This window comes from Oryctolagus cuniculus, chromosome 7, assembly GCF_051225735.1.
Source record: "Oryctolagus cuniculus isolate XC-2025 breed Fujian yellow rabbit chromosome 7, ASM5122573v1, whole genome shotgun sequence".
NCBI classification, from domain to species: Eukaryota; Metazoa; Chordata; class Mammalia; order Lagomorpha; family Leporidae; genus Oryctolagus; species Oryctolagus cuniculus.
The window spans coordinates 134,354,187-134,380,382 of NC_142873.1; the positions used below are offsets into that span (position 1 = coordinate 134,354,187).

A 26,196-nucleotide genomic window follows, 5' to 3' on the forward strand; every position below is an offset into this window, starting at 1 on the left:
GAAGCTTTTATCTTAATCTCTCAAATGTAGAAATCCAGCTCCAATTTTAGGGAGCTTTCTCTACCATCTGGGTTTTAAGTAAGAGGCCATTAGGGGAGAGAGGACAGCCCCAATACCATACCAGAGACTATACATATCTATCTGAATTTTTTTAATTCCCACTTCCCCAGTCTTGGTTAATTCCTTCTCTAAAGCATTCCCGGAAACTTATATTTCTAAAATCCAATGTTTTATTGAACAGGGTTTCTTTTTTTTTTTTTTTAAGCTTATATTTATTTATTTTATTTACTTGACAGGAGAGAAAGAAAGAAAGAAAGAGAGACAGAGAGAGAGAACTCCCACTAACTGATCTGTTCCAAGACAGACAGAGTGCTCCCATCTGCTGGTTCACTCTTCAAATGCCTGCAACAGGCAGCAGTGTGTCAGGCTGAAGTCAGGAGCCAGGAACTTAACCTGAGTTTTCCATGTGAGTGGCAGGGATGCAGCTACTTGAGCCATCACCTGGCGTCCCCCAGTGTACACATGGGTAGTAAGCTGGAAACCGGAGCAGAGTCAGGACTCAAACCCAGGCACTCCAATATGGGATACAGTCAACCCAACTGGTATTTAGCCACAGCACCTTTTATTCATTGTTATCTTTTCTTGGGCAACCACTATGTTCTGGGAGATGTGTTTAAGTTTTGGACATCTCAAAATAAAAACATAGGCTCAGGCCTCAAGCAATCTAGTCAGGGAGACAATGTACATATAAGATCAATGTTGTGACAGAGATAAGCAAGTAATCCAAGCTATCAATGACAAGGAACTTCTTAAAGACAATATCTACACTGAGTTTTATGAAGCACAAGTTAGGCAGGTATAAAAGGGATGAAACAAACACACAAAAGACATATTTGTACTTAAGAACTTAGTTGAAACATGCTCTATCTGAACTAAAATAAGGTTATCCCAGATCTTTCCTAAATGACAACAGATGGACAGAAGTAAAAGATTAGGGGCTGGTGCTATGGCATAGAGGGTTAATCCACTACTTGTAGCATTTGCATCCCATACAAGGTACCAGTTCAAGTCCCCAACTGCTCTACTTCTGATCCAGCTACCTGCTAATGCTCCTTGGAAAGCAGTGGAAGATGGCCCAAGTGCTTGGGCCCCTACACCCACATGGGAGACCTGGATGAAGCTCCCGGCTCCTGCTTCAGTCCTACTCAGCCCTGGAAATTGCAGTCATTTGGGGACTAAATCAGCAGATGCAAGATGGATCTCTCTCTCTCTCTGCCTCTGCCCCCCCCCAAAAAAAACTCTGCCTTTCAAATAAATTAATAAACCTTTAAAAAAAAGTTCATGGAAACAAGGCAATTATTTTAAAAAATAGATTAAAAAGTAATAGAGTGATAAAGGAAGAGAAACTTTGAGTCCTGTTGAAAACACAAAAGTTTGATAAATTTATTTACATGTATATATATTCAAAAATAAGCAATATATCTAACACATTAATTCAGTGCTCATGCTTTTCCTGCCATTACATTTCATTTTTTTTCTTTCTTTCTTTCTTTTTTTTTTTTTTTTTTTGACAGGCAGAGTGGACAGCGAGAGAGAGAGACAGAAAGAAAGGTCTTCCTTTTGCCGTTGGTTCACCCTCCAATGGCCGCCGCGGTCGGCGCGCTGCAGCCGGCGCACCGCGCTGATCCGATGGCAGGAGCCAGGAGCCAGGTGCTTTTCCTGGTCTCCCATGGGGTGCAGGGCCCAAGCACCTGGGCCATCCTCCACTGCACTCCCTGGCCACAGCAGAGAGCTGGCCTGGAAGAGGGGCAACTGGGACAGAATCCGGCGCCCCGACCGGGACTAGAACCTGGTGTGCCGGCGCCGCTAGGCGGAGGATTAGCCTAGTGAGCCGCGGCGCCGGCTACCTGCCATTACATTTCAAAAATGCCTATTTCAAACTTTACATGTATCTTTTTTTTTTTTTTTTTTACAGGCAGAGTGGACAGTGAGAGAGAGAGAGAGAGAGAAAGGTCTTCCTTTGCCGTTGGTTCACCCTCCAATGGCCGCCGCGGCCAGCGCGCTGCAGCCAGTGCATTGCGCTGATCCGAAGCCAGAAGCCAGATGCTTCTCCTGGTCTCCCATAGGGTGCAGGGCCCAAGGCCTTGGACCATCCTCCACTGCACTCCCTGGCCACAGCAGAGAGCTGGCCTGGAAGAGGGGCAACCAGGACAGAATCCGGCGCCCCGACTGGGGACTAGAACCCAGTGTGCCGGCGCCGCCAGGCGGAGGATTAGCCGGCCTTTACATGTATCTTTGACATCAATGTCTTTTTCATCAATAAAACTAATTTTTAAGCAAATCTTCTAGAGACTATCATCAACATTTCTGAGATACAACATTTTTCTGATTCTCTAGGAATCTGGAAATCTCACTCCAAACATCAAGCACATAGTTGCATAACAATGAATCCGTTTTTTTTAAAATATCATTCTTTGCTCAGTATGACCACTTGCTGGTGTCTATTTGTGTTTTGTAAGAGATATGCATAGTTTTTTTAAAAATTTTAATGTTAAGGCTAGCAATTATGTTCAATACTTCACATTAGGAGGTTCTTTTCCTAAAAACAATAACTAAAACTTTCTTAGATTTGTGGCCTCTTTTTTATTTAATGAATTATCTCAATTGAGCTCCACAAAAACTGATCTCAATTGAATAAGCACATGGTGATGCAGATTCATCCATTTTTTTTTTTTTTTTAAGATTTATTTATTGCCGGCACCGTGGCTCAATAGGCTAATCCTCCGCCTTGCGGCGCCGGCACACCAGGTTCTAGTCCCGGTCGGGGCGCCGGATTCTGTCCCGGTTGCCCCTCTTCCAGGCCAGCTCTCTTCTGTGTACAGGGAGTGCAGTGGAGGATGGCCCAAGTGCTTGGGCTCTGCACCCCATGGGAGACCAGGAGAAGCACCTGGCTCCTGCCTTCGGATCAGCGTGGTGCGCCGGCCGCGGCAGACATTGGAGGGTGAACCAACGGCAAAAGGAAGACCTTTCTCTCTCTCTCTCTCTCTCACTGTCCACTCTGCCTGTCCAAAAAAAAAAAAAAAAAAAAAAAAAAAAAGATTTATTTGTTTATTTGAAAGTCAGAGTTACACAGAGAAGGAGAGCTCAGAGAGAGAGAGAGGTCTTCCATCTGCTGGTTCACTACCCTGTTGGCCACAACAGCTGGAGCTGTGCCGATCCGAAGCCAGGAGCGAAGAGCTTCTTCTGGGTCTCCCACACGGGTGCAGGGGCCCAAGCACTGGGGCCATCTTCTACTGCTTTCCCAGGCCATAGCAGAGAGCTGGATTGGAAGTAGAGCAGCCAGGTCTTGAACTGGTGCCCATATGGGATGCTGGTGCTTCAGGCCAGGATGTAAACACGCTATGCCACAGCACTTGGCCCTCATCCATTTTTTTTTTAACTGACTATAATATCACTGGGAGCCCAGTTACCACAAGGCTTTATAAGATAATATAAATAATAACTTTATAAGTCAAATATATAGAGAACCCCTCTTTCCTTAAGGCTAATTTCTGGAGGAAACAAAAAAGCTCAGCTGCATTTAGTCTTATGTGGGAGGTCACATGAAAGAGCCACACACAATTTAGTGCCCAAACCAGCAACAATCACAGTAATATCCAACACAGAATCTTGGCAGAACGGAGTTAGTGCAGGCTGGAATGATCAAATCACTTTCTTAAAGAAATATGATTTAAACTCATTTCTGAAGGAAAAGAATTCCAGAAAGAAAGTGGGTGTAAGCAAAGATTTAAAACTGAGATAAGTTTAAACAGGAATAAATAGTACAGGGTTAAGGGCTTGGTTCAATCTGGGAGTTGATAGGAGAAAAGAATGGACAGACTACAGAGGAGCCAGGCTATCAGGCGGAGAAGTCTGTATTTTGTTCATCTCTATAAATCTTAGGAAATGAGGTGAGATGGTCTGAGCAACCAGATACCTGACCATTATGTGCTGAAGTTACCAGCTGACCTCATCCTACAACAGAGGAGGCACAGACTTTGAAAACTTTCATTCAGGGAGCAGCTGAGTACACAGTGCAGTGGTTCTTTACAAATGCCTGCCTAAAGGTATCTAATGACAACTTTGTTGGGGAAATAGAAAGAAGGTGTTGATAATCAATGTGACAGTCAGGTAAAGGTCAGTGATTGCTTGTTTAAATATTTAGATTGAGTCTTGAAGGTCTCAACAGAGAAGAACTAGAATGGAAAATCTATCTCCAGAATATAGGCATTTTTCAATCCTACTAAATATGGTCAAACCGCTCTGTAAATAACTGCACCAGTTTATTCTTCTACCCACAGTGTACTAAGAGGTTTCCCTTCACTCTACTACCTCACCTACACTTGATATTTTTAGACTTTATTTTCTGCCAATCTGATGGATGTAAAACAGTATCTTGCTATTGCTTTCATTTTATTTTCTTGGATACTAGTGAGAAATACTCTAGTGTGTGATGCATTTGGATTTCCTTGTTTGTGAATTGCTTGTTCCTGGCTCTTCACTATATTTCTGTAAGGGTGTATGTCTTTTCCTTGTCATGTGTAGAAACCTTTTTTATAACTAGCATTTATTTCACTTCACTTGCATTAACTCATGTAATTTTCACAATTCTGAAAGAATATACTATTCTTATCCTCAATATACAAATGAGGAAATTTTGGCACAGAGAAGTCACTTGCCCTATACCACTAGTCAGTGATAGATCTGGGGTTACAATGCAGCCAGTCTGGCTCCACACTCTTGGCTGCTTCACTAATATGACATTTCATATATCCTGGATGCTAACCTTTCCCCCAGTATATGCATTATTATTTTGCTCATTTTATATGTATTTGTCTTAATTTTCTATTTCATGTTTCTTAAGTTCCCATTTGAAACAGAAAATGCTTAAATATATATATACACATATATATGTATATATGTATATGTATATATGTATAACCATAACAATCCTCTATGCAGTCATCAGTTTCAAACATTGTCAACTCAACTCCTCTTGTTTCACCCACACTCCACTCAACCTCAACCTTCCCTTAGTACAATGAGGTAAATCCCACACATATCATTTCCTCCAAATATAAGGTTCTTTTAACTTACCCACAACACTACTGGTATACCTAAGACATAATAATGCTTCCTTAGTAGTATTTTTAATCAAGAAAAAAAACTTTACAGAAATAAAATGTTATCTTGAACAATGCCTTTACTGTAACTTTAATTTCTACGTTCCTTCAATGGTATCATCTGGCTAATTTTTCTTTCTTTGTGCAATACAAAGCCAATACTAATAAAACAACTTTCCTTATAAATAAAGAGGAGAAATGAGGAAGGGATACTTATAAACTGAAAAGGCCGAGCCTGGAGATAATATGCCACCTGATCTCTTTCTCATCATTGAGTCCCCAGTGTTACAGGACTATTCATTTCCAGTTGCAGGGACTACACAGGCTGTGGCAAGCACAGAGGTACAGAGTCACATTCTTCATCCATCTGGATCCATTAACAGTGTGGACAGGAGTTTGGCAGAAGAAGCCAAGAGGAGGAGGAGGAAGGGATTTTTCAACAATTTTCCTTGTTCAAAATAAGCCAGGTATTAGCAATACGATGGCAGCTGAGCGGAGGGCGTTCTGGGAGAAGGAACAGGCCAGAGAAAGCCTTTGTTTGACATCAAAGAACAATTCCTATCAGCCTGTTCATGTCCAGCTTCAAATCCTAGTCTAGTTATCATTCTGAAAAGCATTCCTGTCAGCTAGCCCTGTCATCCTTCTGCGTTAACTGTTTCCTGACAGTGAAAGTAAGCACCATACCAATAGAAGAGGGAAGCAGAGCATTTATCTTCTATTATCCAAACCCTGTACTCAGCAAGAATCAGATCGCCCACCATGTCTCAATATCCTTTACAGCAACAAAATCCATTGTGAAGTTTATTTCTAGCCACAGCCTGGTCCCACTCCCATCAACATGCCCTGAAATAATCAACCAGAGACAAAATGCAGCTTGAATTATTCCAAGTTCAGATACCACTCTGGAACTTGAATTATTTTCTGAGAAGGGTTACTACACTGACATATTAAAAACAAAAGCAGTACCAAAGAAGTATACAAAAAAAATCAAGTCTACGGAACGGCCAGCTGACTCCTGTTGTGTGACTGGCAGCAGCTGCCTGGCTGACATACATCCCTTTGGCCAGTGCTCCTACTCTCAGCACTGTGAGCTCTCACTTTGAGTCTCAATCCTCATTCACAGGAGGCCTGCAGCGACAGGATATGCTGCTCTCTGGCCTCAGGCAGCCTTGACAGTGAAGGTGGGAGCTCCCTGAAGATAGGCCAGGAGGACTTCAGGCCTTTACCATCAAGGGGCTTCACATCGATCTTGAGAAGTTACTTCTCATCTGTCACATAGGATGGTCAGTCTGTGGTCCCTACGTGATACAACAGACACAGAGTCTCAGAAACACACCAGGTGTCTGAGCTGTGATGTGGTCCCTTAGTTGTTTGGCCTTGACTATCTGAGTAGTCTGCTTGTATCTGCATTGAAAGGGTAGAGGGACGGATGTAGGGGTTGGCTGCCTGTAAAATGTCAACAGTTGGACTCACTGAACACCAGAAGAACCACACTGCTGTGGATGCTCTCAAACTACAGTGTCACTGCTACCTATGGTCTATTGTCTTAGACAGATTTCTACCAGGAATTCCTAAAATTTTACTCTATAGACTTTCTGAAAATGTAACACACAACTATAAACAAGTATCCTATGATATTATGACTCCAGAATATCAATTTTGATGCCAGTGGTATTAAAAGAGCAATCAGACAGTAGTTGGTTTTATCCCCAGTTACTCTACACCCATTCCACACAAATACAAAAGCTGACTTTGACATTTCCTATATTCTGATGAAACCCCAAACATTTGTAGACTCATTTGGTGTCACTGCCATCCTCCTTGCTAGAATACATGGTTATATATGCGTACACTTGCATATTCAGAAATATCTATTTTTACAAGAGGCCCAAGGAGCCTCTTTGCCCATCCAAATGTAAATAACAGCAGGCTCTGAGATGGGCCCATCCACAGAAGAAATCCATCCCCAAAGAGGAGATCTCGAGTGCACATTAGCTTAAAATTTGTGTCTATTCTCAGGCTTCTGCTATTGGGGATAAGAAGAGCACCAGTAGTTGGGCCATATCCCTTGCTCTGCAAGCATCAGGGCCCACAATCTATCCAACCAAGGTGTCTTACTTTGTCTTCCACCTAGAACTGCTTTGAGATCATAAGTTTCTATTTCTTTTCCCACAGAGGTCAACACATCAGTAAAAGATCTTTAGCCACCACTGAATTATAACTTCAGTCACCAATATGCCAGACCAGGATGCTACTCAGGGTCTTGCTGAGTTGTTATCTGAGTGTTCAGATCTTGGAATTATTACTTGCTCCATGATCCTTAGAAATAGTCACAGCAGGATGGGCATTTGGTGCAGTGGTAGACTGTTGTTCCAGACACCTGTACCCTGTATCAGAGTGCCTCGTTTGAGTCTTCGCTACATTGCTTCCAACCCTGCTTCCTGCTAATGCATGCCCTGAGAGGTAGTAGGTGATGGTTTGAGTCCCTGCCACTCATGTGGAAGACCCAGATGGAGTTCTGGGATCCTGGCTTCAACCTGGCCCAGCCCTGCTGTTGAGGGCATTTAGACAATGAACCATTTGGATAGAAGCGCCCTTTGTGTCTGTTTCTCTGCCTTTCAAATAAAATGAAATTAAAAAAAAAAGTATTCACAGCAACCACCACCACCAAACTCACTACATACCTCACAAATAAAAACATGTTAAAGCCCCGAATCACAAAACAAACTCTTTCCAGCCTTGGAAATTCAAACTGCCCTAATATCTCCTTTCCCCTCTCTTTCCCACTCTCCCTTCTTCGCCCTCCCTCCCCATCCCTTGAAAACTCAATGGCCCCCTGCTCTATTCCTGGAATTAACAAGCGAAGGAGGATGAGCCCTCTCCATCGACAAATACTGAATGAGCGCTGTCATTCTCCCCATAGGAGAGGGATTGCGTCAGCTCTAGTAAGAACACCACTCTCCAGGGGAGAAGAGCAAACATGCTGAAGATAGTTGCCTCACCCCCAACCCCTTCCACATTCCTCACCCCTTCTGCATTCTTTTTGGGGACTCAGCTAGGCCTCTTCATAGTCTTTCATACAACATCACAACTTCTTACAGCAGGAAAGCTGGAAAACAGACCTGCCTGAGAATAAGTACACCTAGCACTGCACCTAGAGAGACAGTCCCACCAGACAGCTCAAGCAATTATGCCACTTGGTTACCCAGAATCAGGATTCCCCAGAGAAAACAAGTCTTGGTTTCAATTATCAAGGGTCAGATCTCAAATAGACTCTGCTTGTCAAGCCCCAGCAGTCACTAACTCACAGTTCCCAGCGGGCAATAAGTTGGAGAAGCACTCACTGCTTACCACACTGGAGGGCCAGGAATCCAAACCATGGTTCGATCATCCTTTGACATGCCCACCTACCTCCTCCAGACCCCATGATGGGGTGTGGTTTGCCTCCAAGGAAAGGGTGCCATCCTCTTCTGAGAAGGATGTGGAGCTCTTTTCTGGCTCTGTGTCTTTAAGCTGGGTCCCATGTACGTGTGGCCCATCACTGCCATAGCCAGAAGAGGAGGGCAAAATGCTCACTGTCATGCCACTGACGGATAAATCACTCTGAGAGGCGGACAGTCTGAGACCCTGGTTGGGCTCTTGGCCCACGTGGACAAGTTCTGTTTGTCTGTGGCCTCCGGACTGGTCCAGCAGTGATGAAGGAACAGAACATTCTGCCGTCCAAGAAGCCGTGTGAGAAGCATCTGAATTACTCTTGGTTCCTCCCCCTGCTCTCTGGCCCTCTGGAAGTTGGTCTCGGCTTCCTGCGTTGCTGTGGTAGTCTGTCCTAGGCACAGCACTGCTCCGAAACCCAAGCTGAGGATTTCCTTTCTCCACGGCAGCCTCCCCTTGCAAAGGCAGCAGCACAGCCCTGCTGCTGCAGGATGCTGTCCTCGGAAATTGCACCAGCTGGCTCACTGACTTCTCACAGTTCCTTTCTGCTGGGTTATCAAGCAGGCGAGCAATGACAGTCATCCCCTCTTCCAGGGAATCCCAGACCCCTCCAGCAACCGATGACTCATTCTCTAACAAAAGGTGAGCAGTCTGGACCTCCCCTTGGAATCTCTCCTTCACCTGCACAATCATCCCCTGGTCGCCGGCCCCTGAGTTAGAGGCTGAATCTCCAGGCAGCAGAATGTCTGAGGGGGGAAGCTCTGCCCCTCCCACTCCGTCCTCCTTTTGGAGACTCACTGTTAACTTCGTTAGGGTTTCAGTCTCTTCAGTGACTCCAGTTCCTTCCAAGGGCTCCTCCTGGTGAGATGCCTCTGGAGTAGGGATTTTCTTCCCCCTCCACTTCCTTTTGAAGCGAACCCTTTTCTTTGGAGATATGGGAGCCTTCGCAGGAATAGCTATTGACTCTTTCGGCTCCTTAACACAGCCCAGCGAATTTCCCATTTCTTACCTCTCCTAATCTCAGCAAAAATGTAGCTAAGACAGTCCTGGAATCCCAGAGAAATCCCAACCTTGGCTTCATCGGATTCGATGCACATTTAAAAACACGCACTATGCCAGCAATCCCTCCAATTCTTCCTCCCTCCCTCCCCGCCTCTCTCTGTCTCTTCCAGCCGCTGCCGTTCAGACAGCCATCTTACAGGCTCAGAGCTGCAACAAGACAAATTCAAAGCATCTCACTGCAGTTCAGAAATCACTTGACCTAAAAGCAGACAGAAACCGGATTGGCTGCAGCTTCCTCTCTCCAAATATGAGGTAATTGGAGCACTGCCCTCAGTAACACAAACAGAAAGCAAAAGGGAGCTAGAAACCAGGGGAGGGGAGAAACTAGGGAGGCTGAGGTGGAGGGGGGGGATGTAAGAGTAAATGGAAAAGGGAGGAGAAAAGAAGAGAGGCCATGGGAGAGGGTAACGTGAAGGAAGGAGGAGGGGAACAATATCAAAGAGGGAAAAAGCAAACCAGCTCGGCTGGCACCAAGCAGCCGGGGAAGGGAAGGGCCGAGAAGAACCAGGGCTGAGGAATTCGCGATTATGGCTCCCAATACACAAAATGAAATAGATTTTAATTGCTGCACCAAATGTACAAAAGAAAATATAAAACAACATACACATTTTCTCAATTTTTTCACTTCAGAACACAATAAAATTATTTAAATCAACTGTAACCTGAAAAGAGACCAGAGCCTACTCCTAGTGCTTAAGAGAAGGAACACAACCTTTGCCAGCCTCCTGCATTATTTATTTCCCTCCAGTTCTTGAAAGAAAGAAATATAGATAGATAAATAGACAGACAGACAGACAGATAGATAGATCTGTTCATTCTGCTGGCCAATGACACAGAGGAAAAACCTGGGAATCAGTTTATATCAGCTTGATATAAAGGACAGCACTTCCAAATACAACACAGAAGCAAGGTCTCTAATGAATGATATCTGGCACAATCTGGCATCAGTGAATCCTGATGCTGCTGCTGTGGGCAGCCAACGTTTTCCCAACACTTGTTATATGCCAAGTGCTGTGTGGTGCTACTTATGTGGATTTTCTTATTTAATTCTCATAGTGAATGCATGAGATCAAAACTACTATTTTACATTTTACAAGTAAATAAACAGAAGTTGGGCACATATTTGGCCTAGAAGTTGAGACCAGTAAAGATGCCCAAATCTCATATTGGAGTGCATGGGTTTGATTACTGGCTTCCGATTCTAGCTTCTTGCCAATGCAGACCCTGGAATCCAAGAAGTTAGGTCTCTGCCCGTCCACCTGGCAGACCTGGATTGAATTCCTGGTTCTTGGCTGCTGTGTATCCCCAGCGTGGCAGGCATCTGAAGAGTGAACTAGCTAGTGGGAGCACTCTCTTGTGCATTCTCTCTCGCACTCTTTCGCACATGCAGATCTTCTCTCTCCCCTCCCTCCCTCCCTGTCTCATACAAATATATAAGAAACTGAGATTTAAGAAAGACAATTAATTTGCCCAAGGTTATATAACCAGTAAATGGCACCATGAAAAGATGAATTCCTGCTGTTGAGACTTAATTTCAATCCCATGTTACATTACCTTCTAATCACTGCAGGAATGAACACTGTAATGTCACATAAAACAGAAAAGACCCCTCCCCCACCCCACCCAACTGTTCTGAAGTGACACCCAGGCTCTGAATGAACCAAGAGATCAAACAAAAAGAGAACACTTGCTGCATCTGGGAGTAAGAGAAGCAGCTGCTAAAATGAGGGCTAGGTGATTTTTATTCGAACTGAAGTAGGTCAGAAATTCTGAATCACAGATTTTAAAAGCTAAACTAAAAATCCAAATCACCCTCTGATGTCAATGGGATCCCCCACACACAACACAATACATACATGCACACACGCGATTTTTTAGTACAGTGTCTGACAGTTTCTTCCCTGTTTAGCTTTTGATTCCACAAAGATCTAGACTAGACAGCAGCAAGTGACCCATTAGGCTCTTCTGGTACTGGAACAGCCCTACCCAGCTTTCCTGGAGACTTTCAAGGAAGCAGTAAGAAGTCCTAAAGCAACAGCTCCTACACAGCTCCTTCTGAGACCTTGCTAACGCCCCACTAGCCGCACAACCGCAATAGGTCTTTTCCTCTAAGTTGGTTCCTTAAGGTTGACTGCAAGGCTGCAGCACCATCTTATGGCTATCATAAGCCACAGCAAGAAACAAAAGGAGGTAGTATGGGAGAGAAACTCAGAATATGGCCAATCATTAAATCAGCAAAATACCTGATGTTATAAAATACAGTTCTCTAGGCAGGCACCAGGCCCCCATTTCCTCAGTGAAGGCAACTGCAACCGCAGAACTTTCCAGCTACACATCTTAAGGCCTGCACTTGATTTTATTTACAAAACACAAGCAAACCAAACTCCTGAAACTGATCAAGGCAGGAACAAGAGAAACAACTGCCTAACAGTTGCTACAGGGTTTCTTTGAGAGAAGCCAGATAGAACCTAGCACATAAACTTCTGTGAGCCTAGTCTTTTCTAAACTTCTGCATGTATAGAACAATGAGACTTTCTTTTCTTCTGCTCCAGAGAAAAACAGGATGAGCAAAGGGACAAAGATTTCAGTAAGGTACACCTAAGTTCAAATTCCCATCTTGGTTAACATACAAGCTCAGTAAGTTATCTCATTGACTAGGCAATTCCATTTCCTTACTTGTAAAATGTGGATACCAGCACATACTTAATGTGGTTGTAGACAGGGTTAATGAGATGATGTCAATAAGTACTTGGCTCGGTGCCTCATCTGCGCTAAGTCCCTTTGCTCCCATTTGTTTCCAGAGCTAAACGTTATGAGACACCTCCAAACCCTCAGAGGATCCTAATATGAGGGTGCCTCAAGAAGTTGCTGGAAAATGGAAGCAAGAGATGTTTATTTTTGGTGTAAAAAATTGAAATCCACACACAGCTTTTTCATAATACCCATTTTCCATGAATTTCTGAAGCCCCCTCACATATGCATGGATTAAAAAACTTTTCAAACCAAAATAAACTTAAATTTTTCATGAATATTTCCTATATTTCGGTGCCCATACAGAATGCTGGCATTGCAGGTGGTGGGTTCACCTGCTACTCCACAACGCCAGAATTTTACAGTCTACCTATTCTTCCTGACTTTTCCTTCTGCTTTTCTATAAAGACATACTGCCCATAATTCTCCATAGAGACGGCCAGAGTAAAAGACTACAGAATGAAAGTTCATCCATTTGCTCCATATACATGATCTACATCATCTACATGCTAGGGACTAAGTGCTATCAAGTGCACAAAAATGTAAACCGGGCCGGCACTGTGGCACAGTGGGTAAAGCCACTGCCTGCAGTGCCTGCATCCTATATGGGCACCAGTTTGAGTCCTGGCTGCTCCACTTCCAACCAACTCTCAGCTACGGCTTGGGAAAGCAGAAGATGGCCCAAGCCCTTGGGCCTCTCCACCTGTGTGGGAGACCCAGCAGAAGCACTGGCTTCAGATAGGCATAGCTCCAGCTGTTGCAACCATCTAGGGAGTGAACCAGAGTGAAAGACCTCTCTCTCTGTCTCTGCCTCTGCCTCTCTGTAACTCTGCCTTTCAAATAAATAGATAAATCTTCCTGCCATTGTGAAGCTTTCATCTTACTGCACGGATCCAGAGAGAAACAATCAATCATGTAAACATGTAATATGTCAAACAGTATTGACAGTAAGTCATACAGTATTTTTGAGAGCAATTTGGCAAAACACAGGCAAGCTGAAGCAAAGTGTATAACACGGCAATTCCAAGTATTTATAAAAATTTTTAAAAAAACCCCTTTTCTATATGCATAAGGACACATGTTCAGTGTAGCAATGATCACTTTGCTCATACAATTAAATAACATATTAGAAATAGCAGCTGTGTCATACCACTGCAGGGGATGGCATTCACATTATACTCTCTATATATTTAGCTAAAATGAACAAATCATGTCTCTTTTATTATGGACAAACCTCAAAAATACAGCGAGTTAAGCTACCACCTGTGATGCCAGCATCCTATATGAACACTGGTTCCTGAGTCCTGGCTGTTCCACTTCCCATCCAACTCTGCTAATACACCTGGAAAAAGCAGCAGAAGGTGGCCCAAGTGTCTGGGCCTCTGCCATTCACGTGGGAAACCAGGGAAGAGTTCAAGGCTCCTGGCTTTGGACTGGCCCAGTCCCAGCTATAGTGGCCATCTGGGGAGTGAATCAGCATACAGAAACACACACACTGGCTCACTCTCCCTATCCCCTGTAACTCTGCTTTTCACACAATTTTTGATTGATTGATTGACTGATTTGAAAAGCAGAAATACAGAGAGAAAAAGAGGGAGTGAAGAGAGAGAGAAGTCTTCCATCCACTGGTTTACTCTCCAATGGCTGTGATGGCTGGGACTGGGCCAGGCCAAAGCCAGGAGCCAGGGGCCTCCTCCTGGTCTTTCTCATGGGTGCAGGGGCCCAAGTACTTGGGCCATTTTCTGCTGCTTTCCCAGGTGCATTAGCAGGGAGCTGAGTCAGAATTAGAGCAGCCAGGACTTGAACAGGCACCCACATGGGATGCCGACACTGCAGGCAGAGGCTTAACCTTCTATGCCTTAGCACCAGCTCCTCACATAAGTTTTTTAAAAATAGAACACATAGGGACAACTTTGTGGTGTGGTGGGTTAAACTGCCACCTGCAGCGCTGGCATTCCATATGAGCACCAGTTCAGGTCCCAGCTGCTCCACTTCCAATCCAGCTTCCAATCCAGCTAACGTGCCTGGGAAAGGCCCCTGGCTTCAGTTTGACATAGCCACAGCCACTGAGGCCATTTGAAGAGTGAACCAGTGAGTGGAAAATCTCTTACTATCTCTTCCTCTGTCTTTTTCTGTAACCCTGCCTTTCAAATAAATATTTTTAAAATACATAGAAAATATTATTTGTGTCAAAAATAAAAACATAAATAAGAGCATATATTGTTTATTAATTCCTTGTCTGCTCTAAATGCACAAAAACATTTGATAATGATACACATCACCTTCAGGATAGATCGTACCTGAGTGGCAGAGGGGGAAAGAAAGGTGCCTATGTTGGAAATACTTTATTAAAGAAAGGAAGAAAGAAAAAAAAAAAAACTGAAGCAAAGAAACTCTTAACATCTGTTTGATTTTGAAGGCACTACACATTAAAGGATCTGTTGTATATATTTCTGAGTGCTTGAAATTGTCATAAAATTCAAATAAAATAGAAAAGAACCCCTGCCATTTACCTCCCAAGTGTCAGTCTCATCAGGATCAGCAAATTCTAAACCTGGAACCATCCCTTCCTTCCAATGACTGCTCCCTTGCCAACCATGGCCTATGTCTACACGTACCCCCTGTTCTACTTCATTAGCACCAGTAACACACTTGACTACCATGGCTACTTTGCTGATGCCCTAACATTGGACACTTCTACTCTGCATTTATATTTGTAAACAGTCGCTCAATAATATAAAAGACTGGAAAACCACAAGGATAGGTAATTAACATCAAAAGACAAGGAACACTGAGAAATCTACATAATCCTTACTAGCCAAATAAAACTTTGCAAGCAGGAAGCCTTTCCCAAACACTAATACAGCAAACACTAAGCTTTCAAGAGCAGCAAGAAATGGAATTACTAGTTAGTTGCTCCACTCTGGAAGTGGAGCTTTCCATCTACAAGAAAACAAAATAGGCTTTAGCTATGCTGAAACAGTAAACAGAAAAACAGGTAGCCAATATGCATGTAGAAGAGAGAGTAAACAGAAAGCTGTTACACTTTTCTGTAAAATTGGTAATGACAGATAACAGTGGGCTAAGCCAAGAGTCCCGGAAGTTATAAGATCCCTTAATAATTGTAACAAGTTGCTATTGTAATTGCTGCCATGGCTGCATTCACACTGTGTTCTAGCACCTTACCCCAAGCAGTCCTGATTTCTCTCACTCCTCTGAATTACACAGTCCAACTGGACAGTCTGTATCTAGTTCAATGTTCTTTCTTGTACCCATGCTACCTAAGACCTTGCTCATAGCTGGTTCTCAGCTAATTTGAGGAATTAAACAATGTATTTTTATGTAAACTAAAACCACAAGAAGGTATCTTTCCATACCTACTGTGATGACAATACAGACAATAAATGTTGGTGAGGATGTAGAGAGACACACATTGCTGGTAGGAATGTAAAATACTCCAGCCACTCGGAAGACAGTTTGGCAGTTTCTTAAACAAACCTGCCAAGCACTCCCACAATTCTGCTCCTAGTTGTATACACAAGAGAAATGAAAACACCCACTCACACAAAAACTGGTACAAAATGTCCACATCAACATTATTTATAAGGGCTGGCATTCTGGTGCAGCTAGTTAAGCTGCTGCCTACAAGGCTGGCATCCCACATCAGAGTGCTGATTTGAGTCCTGGCTGCTCTACTTCCTATACAGCAGCCTGCTAATGCACCTGGGAAAGCAGTAGAAGATGGTTCAAGTACTTGAGCCCTTGCAACCCATGGGGAGATCAGGATGCAGTTTCATGTTCCTGGCTTTGGCCTGGTCAATGCGATCATTTGGGGAGTGAACAGGCAGATGAAAGATTTCTTTTTCTCTGTCTTTCCCTCCCTTTCTGTCACCCTGTGTTTCAAATAAAATAAATCTTTTTTAAAAAAACCATTATTAAGCCGGCGCCGCGGCTCACTAGGCTAACCCTCCGCCTTGCGGCGCCGGCACACCGGGTTCTAGTCCCGGTCGGGGCGCCGGATTCTGTCCCGGTTGCCCCTCTTCCAGGCCAGCTCTCTGCTGTGGCCAGGGAGTGCAGTGGAGGATGGCCCAAGTGCTTGGGCCCTGCACCCCATGGGAGACCAGGATAAGTACCTGGCTCCTGCCATCGGATCGGCACGGTGCGCTGGTTGCAGCGCGCCGGCTGCGGCGGCCATTGGAGGGTGAACCAACGGCAAAGGAAGACCTTTCTCTCTGTCTCTCTCGCTGTCCACTCTGCCTGTCCAAAATTAAAATAAATAAAAAATTAAAAAAAAAAAAACAAAAAAACACCATTATTTACAATAGCCAAAAAAATGAAAACAACCTAAATGTCTGTCTATTGCTGAATAAAATATACCAATATCCATAAAACAGAATACTATTCAGCAATAAAAATGAATAAAGTACTGATACAAACTACAGCATGGATGAAGCTGAAAATTATGCTAAGTGAATTAAGCCAGATATAAAAGACCATATATTGTATGATTTCATTTACATGAAATGTCCACAACAGGTGAACCTATAGAGATAGAAAACAAGTTAGTGGTTCCCTGAGATCTGTGATGAATGAAGAGCACCGTAAATGGGTAAAAGGCATCTGATGAGAATGACAATGTTCCAAAACTGGATTATGGTTTTGGTTGCACAATTCATTACAATCATTGAACTGTGCAGTAAAAATTGGCTAATTTTTATGATACAAAGTTACAAGTCAATGAAGATGTTTTTAAAAATCAGTGCATTTTCCTAAAATAAACAAACAATAGAATGATTACCCAAAAGATGTTTCAATGGTGAGCTATATGGAAAGGGAAGAAACAGGATGGCGAGGACACAGGATGGCGAGGACACAGGATGGAGGGAATCCAAACTTCCTGAAAACACCTTTCATTCACTTTTTTTCCCCCAAAGATTTATTTTATTTATTTGAAAGGCAGAATTAAAGAGAGAGAAAGAGAGAAGTCTTCCATCTGCTAGTTTACTCCCCAAATGGCTGCAAGCCAGGAGCTTCTTCCGGATCTCCAAAGTGGGTGCAGGGGCCCAAGCAGTCGGGCCACTCACTGTTTCTTTCCCGGGCACATTAGCAGGGAGTTGGATGGCAGCGGCTTAACTCACTAGGCCACAACACCCAGCCCCGGTATTCCTTTTTAACATTCCCCTTAGGAATAATGTAAATGATCTACACAATGTTAAACAACACTGAAATAAAAAACAGCAATCCTTAAAAACAGAAAGCAAATAAAAACAAACCTGTGTATAGAATTGGTGGTTTAACAACAGAGAGAAATGATTTCAAATGACTTTAAAATATTTGTCCCTAAGGACAAAAAGATTGTAGAAAAATCATCAATGTCTAAGCAAGCCTTTTAATAACTCTTATCTTGATTCACAACTATAATACATATGACTGCATGTGTATGGAAAAGGGAATAAATAATTTTGTAACTTAGAATCAACATTTTCAGTGTAAAAAAAAACACCAAGTCGAAGAAGGCAAATAAAACTCTGTAACTCTAAATTTCAATTAAAAATATCAGTATAAATTCAAGAGAAAAATATAAATATTGCCTAGTTCTATTTACAGAAAGGGCCTAGAAACATCAAATAACTTGGCAATTCTCATATCAGGGTCAATTAATAAAGAATTGGTTCCTTGGAGAAGTTGCAAATTTAAGATCCAGGACAAGAATTATACAAAGTGTCTGCAACATTTCATCACATAAGAAATAAAGAAAATTATCAAAGACTACTAGGGTTATAGAATAGGATAATCAACTTCAGAAGTCTCTTATTGGTTAAAGACAGAGTTATTTTAATATTAGGAAGAATGGTAACTGTATTTGATGAAACATATTAAGTCTGTTAAAAATCCATGAATTTGGGGCCAGCACTGTGGCATAATAGGTTAAGTATCCACCTGTGGCACCAGCATCCCATATGGGTGCTAGTTTGTGTCCCTGCTAATGTCTTGGGAAAGTAGCGGATGATGGTTCAAGTGCTTGAGCCCCTGTACCCATGTGGGAGACCCGGTAGAAGCTCTGGCTCCTGGCTTCGGATCAGCCTAGCTCTGGCCGTTGTAGCCAGTTGGGGAATGAACCAGTGGATGGAAGGCCTCACTCTCTGTCTCTGTCTCTGTCTCTCTCTGCAACTCTGCCTCTCAAATAAATAAATAAATAAAAAAAAAACACCTATGAAAAACAGTGACAAGTTTTTTAAAAAGGTGAATAATCTTAGGGAACCAACCAATTATTCTGAACATTGGCAAATAATGGGAAGAGGGGACCAGTTTTCTTGCCTTGCCTGTAGGATCTCTCTCTCAAGACAGATGATGAGATTAAGTTCCTATTAACTGAGAAGGAATAATAAAATGTGAACACCACCATTCTGCAACCCCTAATAAGAGGATGGAATGAGCAATTATGATCAGTAGCTGCTAAAGCAATTGGCTAGAAGTACATGTGGAATAGATGAATCAGGCTGCTAACACTGAACCCGCTGACCAATCTAAACACAAGAGAGAACAGACATCCTGGGCAGCAATTAAAAGTGCACAACCCAACATCATTATGCTTGCCAAAAAACAGCAACAATAAACCTGAACCTGAATGTGATGGAATCTGAGGCCTGGGTCTAAATCACCAGTTTACAGGCAATGCAATACAGAGATGCAGGACACTATTAACATATACCAGGGGCTGGTGCTGTGACATAGCAGGTAAAGCTGCCACCTACAGCGCCGGCATCCCATATGGGCACCAGTTCGAGACCCGGCTGCTCTACTTCCAATCCAGCTCTCTGCTATGGCCTGGGAAAGCAGTACAAGATGTCTCAAGTCCTTGGGCTCCTGTACCCACATGGGTCTTCCTGGAAGAAGCTCTTGGCTCCTGGCTTAAAATCAGCCCAGCTCTGGCCATTGCAGCCATTTGGGGAGTGAACCAACAAATGGAAGACCTCTCTCTCTCTCCCTCACTGCGTCTGCCTCTCTGTAACACTGCCTTTCAAATAAATAAAATTTTTTTTTAAAGACATCCTAGAGATGCCATCAGCATAATTTGTGGACTTTACTTGGATCCTAATTCAAACCAATGTTGCTGTTTTCAAATGAGATAATTGGGGAAATCTGAACACTAGTCAAATATTAGATGATTTTAAGAAATTATTAACTTTTAAAGCATGACACTATTGTACTCTGCACACCAAGTTCATTGAAGTTCCTTGTTATTCCTATATCCAAAGCTTTCTAAGATAGCCCTGTGGTTCCACAAAAGATGCATGTTATCTTCACACATCATAACCCTACTCATGCTGGAGATCGCCAGTTCTGACTCCGAACCAATACTAAAACAAAAGCCTGTGCTCAGAAGCAAAGGTCTTAAGGAATTCAGCAACATCTGTTCTCCCTTCCGTCGGTAGGTGTCGCTAACTGCCCACAGTGACCTCACCCCTGGAGCGAGCCTTGAGTACCTCCCTAGCTGCTGCCTTTTCCCACCTGCTCAAGGAGTGCTTCCTCTACCACCAGGCCTACTGGGCAGCAGTTGGGCAGTGTAGAGCTGTCTGATAAGAAGCTTTGTTATGTTAGGCTAAAAGTTATTCAAAAGAACAATCTTTATAAAAAAAAAAATAGGAATGTTTCTTTCCAACAGCAATCATGACTTTAAAAGGATTGGTCTTCTTAGGACAGAAAGGCCATGTGACCTTGTGAACATTCTTTAAAATGCCAGTGCTACAAGGCCAACACAAATATCACCCAGCTAACTAAGCTGCTACAATGTTGCAATTAACCAGGCTCCTTAGATCACTAGAGTTCAGAAAACATCAAAGCAGGATTAGGAACCTTCATTCCGTCCCCCCACCCCCAAGCACACTCCTCTCTCTGCCTCTCATGTAGAGAGCCTCATGCTCTGAGTCTGCAAGAGCCTGGCTTTGATTTTGCTAAGGAAACAGACTTCTAATAACCAGACTGCCAACACACCACCAAGCCACAAACAAGTGAAAAATCCTCCAATTTTGTCATGTCAATAATCATTAGTTTTGGGTTTAGGATACAACAGCTCACCTCCAGGACAATCTTAATTTTCCTTTTCAACTCCCACTCAACCTTGTTCACTGCCAAACACAGAAGGAATGGAAGCAGTCCAGTCCAACTTTCCAGGCCATGTCCAGACAGAGCAGACGGAAACCCAACATCAGAGTCCCTACCTGGAAGTGTAAAATAATGGTCCAGATGAGGCCCAGGGTCAGCTTGGGGTTGCCATCCGTAATGTCATCATTGCGAATGTTCACCAGTTTCACCTGAAAAAGAAACAAAAGCCAACCTCAGAGCACTGAACTTTTTGATTTTTACAGATTTTCAGTACTGATATACAATGAAATTGATTTTTAAAAGCTTCTTAGTTCTATGAGTTTTAACACATGCATAAATTCAAATACTTATCACTCCAATAAGGTCCCTTGTGATGTCCCCATGTTGTAGTTAAACCCCACCCCAAGCCCCAACTCCTGTGACCAGTGATCTCTTGCTGGTCCCTAGTTTTGCTCTGTTCATAATGTTATATCAATGTAATCGTGTAGTATGTAAACTCTTTGATACTGGTTTTTTTTCTACTCAGCATGATGCCTTGAAGATCCCTCACCAAGTTGTTGCTCCTTTTTCTTGCTGAGTAGTACTCCATTGTGCAGACCCACAGCCCTGTCTATCCATTCATCCAGTGACAGGCATGTGGGTTGTTTCCAGCATTTGGCAATTATGAATACAGCTCCTATATTCATGTACAGGTTTTTGTGTGAGCACGTGTTTTCATTTCTGCACAGTAACTCCCTAGGAGTGGGACTGTGGGTCATAAGGTAGATGTTGAGCATTGTAAGAGACAGCCAAAGTGTTTTGCAGAGCGGCTGGACCATTTTGCATTCTACCAGCAAAGCAACCCTGCAAGCTCATGGTACTGTGAGCTGCTTTTCTATTCCGTTGTTCAAGCTCTGACTTTTCAAACTGAGGAAGAGATGCCTCTTCATCACAATAAGTCTTTGGCCTTCTCCCACCCCACACCCCCTCCTTTGTCACAGACATCCACACCTGTCACGCCTCTTGTAGCTGTGCACAGCCCCACAAATCCTTCCCCAACCCAGGGTGATCAGCCATCCCAGCATACTGGGAACTGAGGGGTTTCCTGGGACAAGGAATTCTAAAGCCGAGAGCATCCTAGGTAAACCACTCTGCTTCCACCTCAACCCCATTAGCCTCTTTGTCATGCCTCACAGAGCTCCTGTGCAATTGCAACAAACTACACTTGAGCTGTCTTTCCTTTATCTCTTCCATTGAACTGAAATGTGCAAGTTTCCAAAAGATGCTAGCAACCTCTCAAACAGGAGACTTACTTCTTCCTGACACTAATGTTCACCTGGGCAAGTTCTTTCCCTTTTCAGTACCTCAGTCTTTGCTTCTGTACGTTGGGCAGATGGGGTAGAAGTGGGAGAATTCAGCTTTTCTAATCACTAGCCATCAACAGTTGGTGGGTTGGTAGTACTAGCCAAGTGCACATCCCTCAGTCTCACCTGTGAGGTTTCCCCTTTCATTGTGAAGTCTCCCTCCTTGGGCCAGATGACCTTAAAATCTCTACTGACCTTTCCTCGGTGACGTCAACACCTAACTCCTATTCTCCTTTCCTACCTCATCACCCACCATCCTTCTTGGCAATTTCAGCACTCGTGTTGATGACCCAAATTATCATCCTATCTGAACCTTGTGCCTGCTTTCTCAATTCTGCTGATTCATTTTATTGCACTTTGGCCACCTGCACAGCTGTAACTTGGACCCCACCACTACTAAGAACTGTTCCAGAGACTCCCCTCGTACTCTGAGTCCATGGCTCTTACTTGCCTATGCTTTCACTCACATAGTAATCTTTGTAATTATTTAGGCCTCTAGTAAACCAATTCTTCTCAACTTGCCTTGTCCATGAAGGACACCTTAAGTTTCCTCTAATTCCTTACATAGACATTTCAACGCTGCTTCCTCTCATTCCTTAAACACCTCAGCAGCCTCCACTGTCCTTACCACTTTTCACTTATTAATTTATTTTACCAAATATTTTATTCAAATAGTGCCAATTACAGATCAGTCAGGCAGCTGCTAAAGGGAAAATCTTTATTTAAAAAGATTTATTGGGTTGGGGGCTGGCACTGTGGCATAGTGAGTAAATCCCATTCGGGTCCTGGTTGCTCCACTTCCGGTCCAGCTCTCTGCTATGGCCTGGGAAAGCAGATAGCCCAAGTCCTTGGGCCACTACACCCATGTGGGAGACCCAGAAGAAGCTCCTGGCTCCTGGCTTTAGATCAGCCCAGCTCCAGCCATTGCAGCCATTTGGGGAGTAAGCCAGCAGATGGAATACCATGCTCTTTGCCTCTCCTTCTCTGTCTGTAACTCTACCTCTCAAATAAGTAAATAAAGCATAAAACAGGGACCAGCGCCGTGGTGCAGCAGGTTAACACCATGGCCTGAAGTGCCGGCATCCCATATGGGCACCAGTTCAAGACCTGGCTGCTCTACTTCCAATCCAGCTCGCTGCCATGGCCTGAGAAAGCAGTAGAAGATGGCCCAAGTCCTTGGGCCCCTACACCCATGTGGGAGACCCGGAAGAAGCTCCCGGTTTCTGGCTTCAGATCAGTGCAGCTCCGGCTGTTGTGGCCAATTGGAGAGTGAACCATCGGATGGAAGACCCCTCTCTCTCTCTCTCTCCTTCTCTCTCTCTGTGTAACTCTTTCAAATAAATAAATCTTAAAACAAACAAACAAACAACAACAAAACCAGAGACAGAGACAGAGACAGAGAAAGAGAGAGAGAGAGATCTTCCATCCACTGTTTCACTCCCCAAATGGCTAAGCCGAAGTTAGGAATCTGGAACTCCGTCCTGATCTCCCATATGGGTGGCAGGGGCCCAAGCACTTGGGCCATTTTCCACTGCTTTGCCAAGCACATTAGTAGGGAGCTGGATTGGGAGCAGAGCAGCTAGGATTCAAAACCAGAGCTCATATGGGATACTGGCACTGCAGTCAGTGGCTTAACCCACCTTACCATAATGCTGGCCCAGGCAAATCTTAAGATCATGTTCCCTAGCCTTACAAGGCCTGTAGCACATTGCAACAGAGAAACATGATAAAGTAATAAATGAAGCAAATTGCTATGGGAGCATACAGAATTTCCCAAGTTAATGAGAATCACTGATAAGAGGGACAAAAATGAAGTGACACCAAAAATATGCATGCCATGTAATGTCGTGTTGACCTGTGTTTAATGTCGTGTTGCTTGGCAACCTGAGCTATACCAAATCTTTTCCAAACAGTTCACTCTGAGCAGATGAACTCTCTGATTCTTTCACACATCTCCTCCCCACCACAAACCATGTCTGCATCTCTACTTTGCCTTCTGTCCCTCTCCTTGTGTCTCAGAAAAAGGAGCATCTTTCTTTTCTTTTCAAAGACAACCATGCCACTCATGCTTTGGTTCTCACTGCCCAATTCCTGGACTTGGTTCCATCAATTGGGAAGCAATTGGAGGAGGGAAGGTGTATAGAAAACAGCATGGACAGCAGAGGGAATATTGAACTACACCTCAAGAAATCCAAGTTAACGTCTCATCTTTGCTCTGCCTCTGTGATTTGGGCAGGCCATTCCATCTGTACAGACTTCTTTATATGTAACATGAAGAAACTGGACTGATGGATGTTGACGGTATCTTCTTTGCCAAACATTCTAACTCTATCTCCCACTCATTTTCAATCCTACCCTCTTCAATGGCTTCTCCTCGTGTGTCTAAAAACACAACGTTGTCTTCCTTCCTTATTGGGAAGGGGAAAGCTTCTCCTGTCCTGTACCTACGTCTCCTATATTCTATTTTCTCCTCTATTAGTACGGTTCTCTCAAACCACCAACACTTAGCAGCTCCCACGTTTTTCTCAGACTTGTGGCATTCAACAGTCCAGATCACTTCATCTCACTTTCATGACGATGCAGCATTTTGGTTCTCCTTCCTGAATGCTACCCCCTTTCTCCATCTTCTTTGCTGGTTTATTGTTCATTTTCGTTTTGACTCCATCTAATGTGGATCTAACAAGGTTCCATCCCCAGCATCTTGTTCTTCTCTATCACATTCTCCTTCCCAAGGAAGCCATGAGGGCTATGTCAGGGCTATGTCAGGATGGTTAGTCCGGCTAGAATACAACCGTTCACCAGCAGGTAAAACTCGGAACTGGGTCAGACTTGGCATTTACTGAGGGCTTACCAGGGGCATTGAGGACACTGCCAACTAGGGTCCCTGGCAGGGTGAGGGAACATGGGGTGGTCTTACCTGCCGCTGCTTTAGGAAGTCCAGGGCAATTTGCACATTCTGCAGCCTATGAAATCGCATCCTGCCCTTCTCCCGGGGCTACAAACAAACAAAAGTGGATGTTAATATTAGCTATACCAATGTACCCACACAGACTCCTTCTTTCATTTCAAGGATTAAAAGGCCACACAAGAACTCCTCGTGGTTGAAGCCAGGCGTGGGAACATTACACAAAGCACCCCTTTAGTGTAGGACCTGTGAGGTTTCAACAGGCTCTCTGTGCACACACACAACACTGTTTGACCACTAACACTGAATCAGGGCCATAGCTTCTCTACAGGTTCTCCTGCAGTTCTATGGGGCAGAACTTGATTCTGAATGTGAGGTTAATGGGAACAAAGGCTGGTTCTCTGGCCTATTAAACGCTATTGTAGAGAAAGAGCAGAAAGTCCTAATTGGGTAGTAATGGATGGAGCCAACCTTATTACAAACCTGGCAAAAGGAGCTCAAGGTAGCCAATTTCTAACTACAGGGAATGAGAAGTAATACATGATGAAGAAACGATCAAGAAACATGAAAAAATCCAAAATCAGAGGCAAAGGTCAGGAAGTAACTCATTTCCCAGGAAGAGGGGTATCAATGCAGGAAAGTCACCTTTGACCTTAATGGGAAATACTCAAAGCAAACCAAACTTCGGTGATGTAAAGCTGTTCAACATAATTACTCCAGTGAAAGTTATTTTCTGCCCATCCTCCAATCCTGGACATCATGCAACCCAGGGGAGAGAAGTCTACCTCCACTTGGTGTCTTTGGCACCTGTCCAAGGCTCACTTAGTTTGCCTCATCTATTTGCTTAGTGAGTACTTGCAGGAACAGCTATCTATCTCTATAACCATTCCTTCTGCTTGTTTTCCAGCATTGCTTTTATTTTTACTACAATTGGGACTGACACATCAGTCTCATTGGATTATACCCAGTTCATTTGCAAATCTCAAACTGGTACTGAGTAGAGGCTAACAAAACAGAATGTAGCTTTACTGTGGGTGTTTACATAGAGGAAACAGTGTCCCAGGTCACAGTGAGCCAAAGAGTAGCCAAGACATGGAGACGGAAGGCTTGAAGCCTCTCCCTGGACACCCCCAACACTCCCCAAAATAGGACAGTCCACAGAGAAGCCAAGCCCCGTTTAGGCAACAGGATACCTTCTAAGTCAAATGTTAGGGAAAAATCTTTTAGGAAGGGCTTCTTTTCTGTCATTTCAGCTAAACTGATTATGAATTTGGCTTAGAACAGGGATGGGGAATGTCTGGCCTATGGGCCATAGAAGGCCTGTGAAATCATTTGATCTGGACCTGCCAAAGCAACTACAGGTAGGACTTAAAATTCAATAAATTTACAGCAGGCTAAGGTTTGAGTTGATAATTTTGTATGGTCTGTGAATGAC

The 26,196-nt window shown here is 43.6% G+C and overlaps 1 protein-coding gene across 41 annotated transcripts in view; it reads right to left on the reverse strand.

The window, feature by feature from the left end:
• Window positions 1-26,196, reverse strand: part of MACF1 (microtubule actin crosslinking factor 1) — a 407,864-nt gene that overhangs the window by 206,042 nt on the left and 175,626 nt on the right. For 22 of the 41 annotated variants that reach the window (XM_070078713.1, XM_089300949.1, XM_089300957.1 and 19 more), the window contains 2 exons: window positions 24,774-24,851; window positions 20,630-20,722 (listed from right to left, as the gene is read on the reverse strand). In XM_070078713.1, the coding sequence (XP_069934814.1) occupies window positions 20,630-20,722; window positions 24,774-24,851 (171 nt within the window). Of the gene's footprint in view, window positions 1-8,573; window positions 9,695-20,629; window positions 20,723-24,773; window positions 24,852-26,196 lie in introns of those variants that run through there. The other 19 variants (XM_051857911.3, XM_089300951.1, XM_070078710.2 and 16 more) reach the window with 1 other exon arrangement.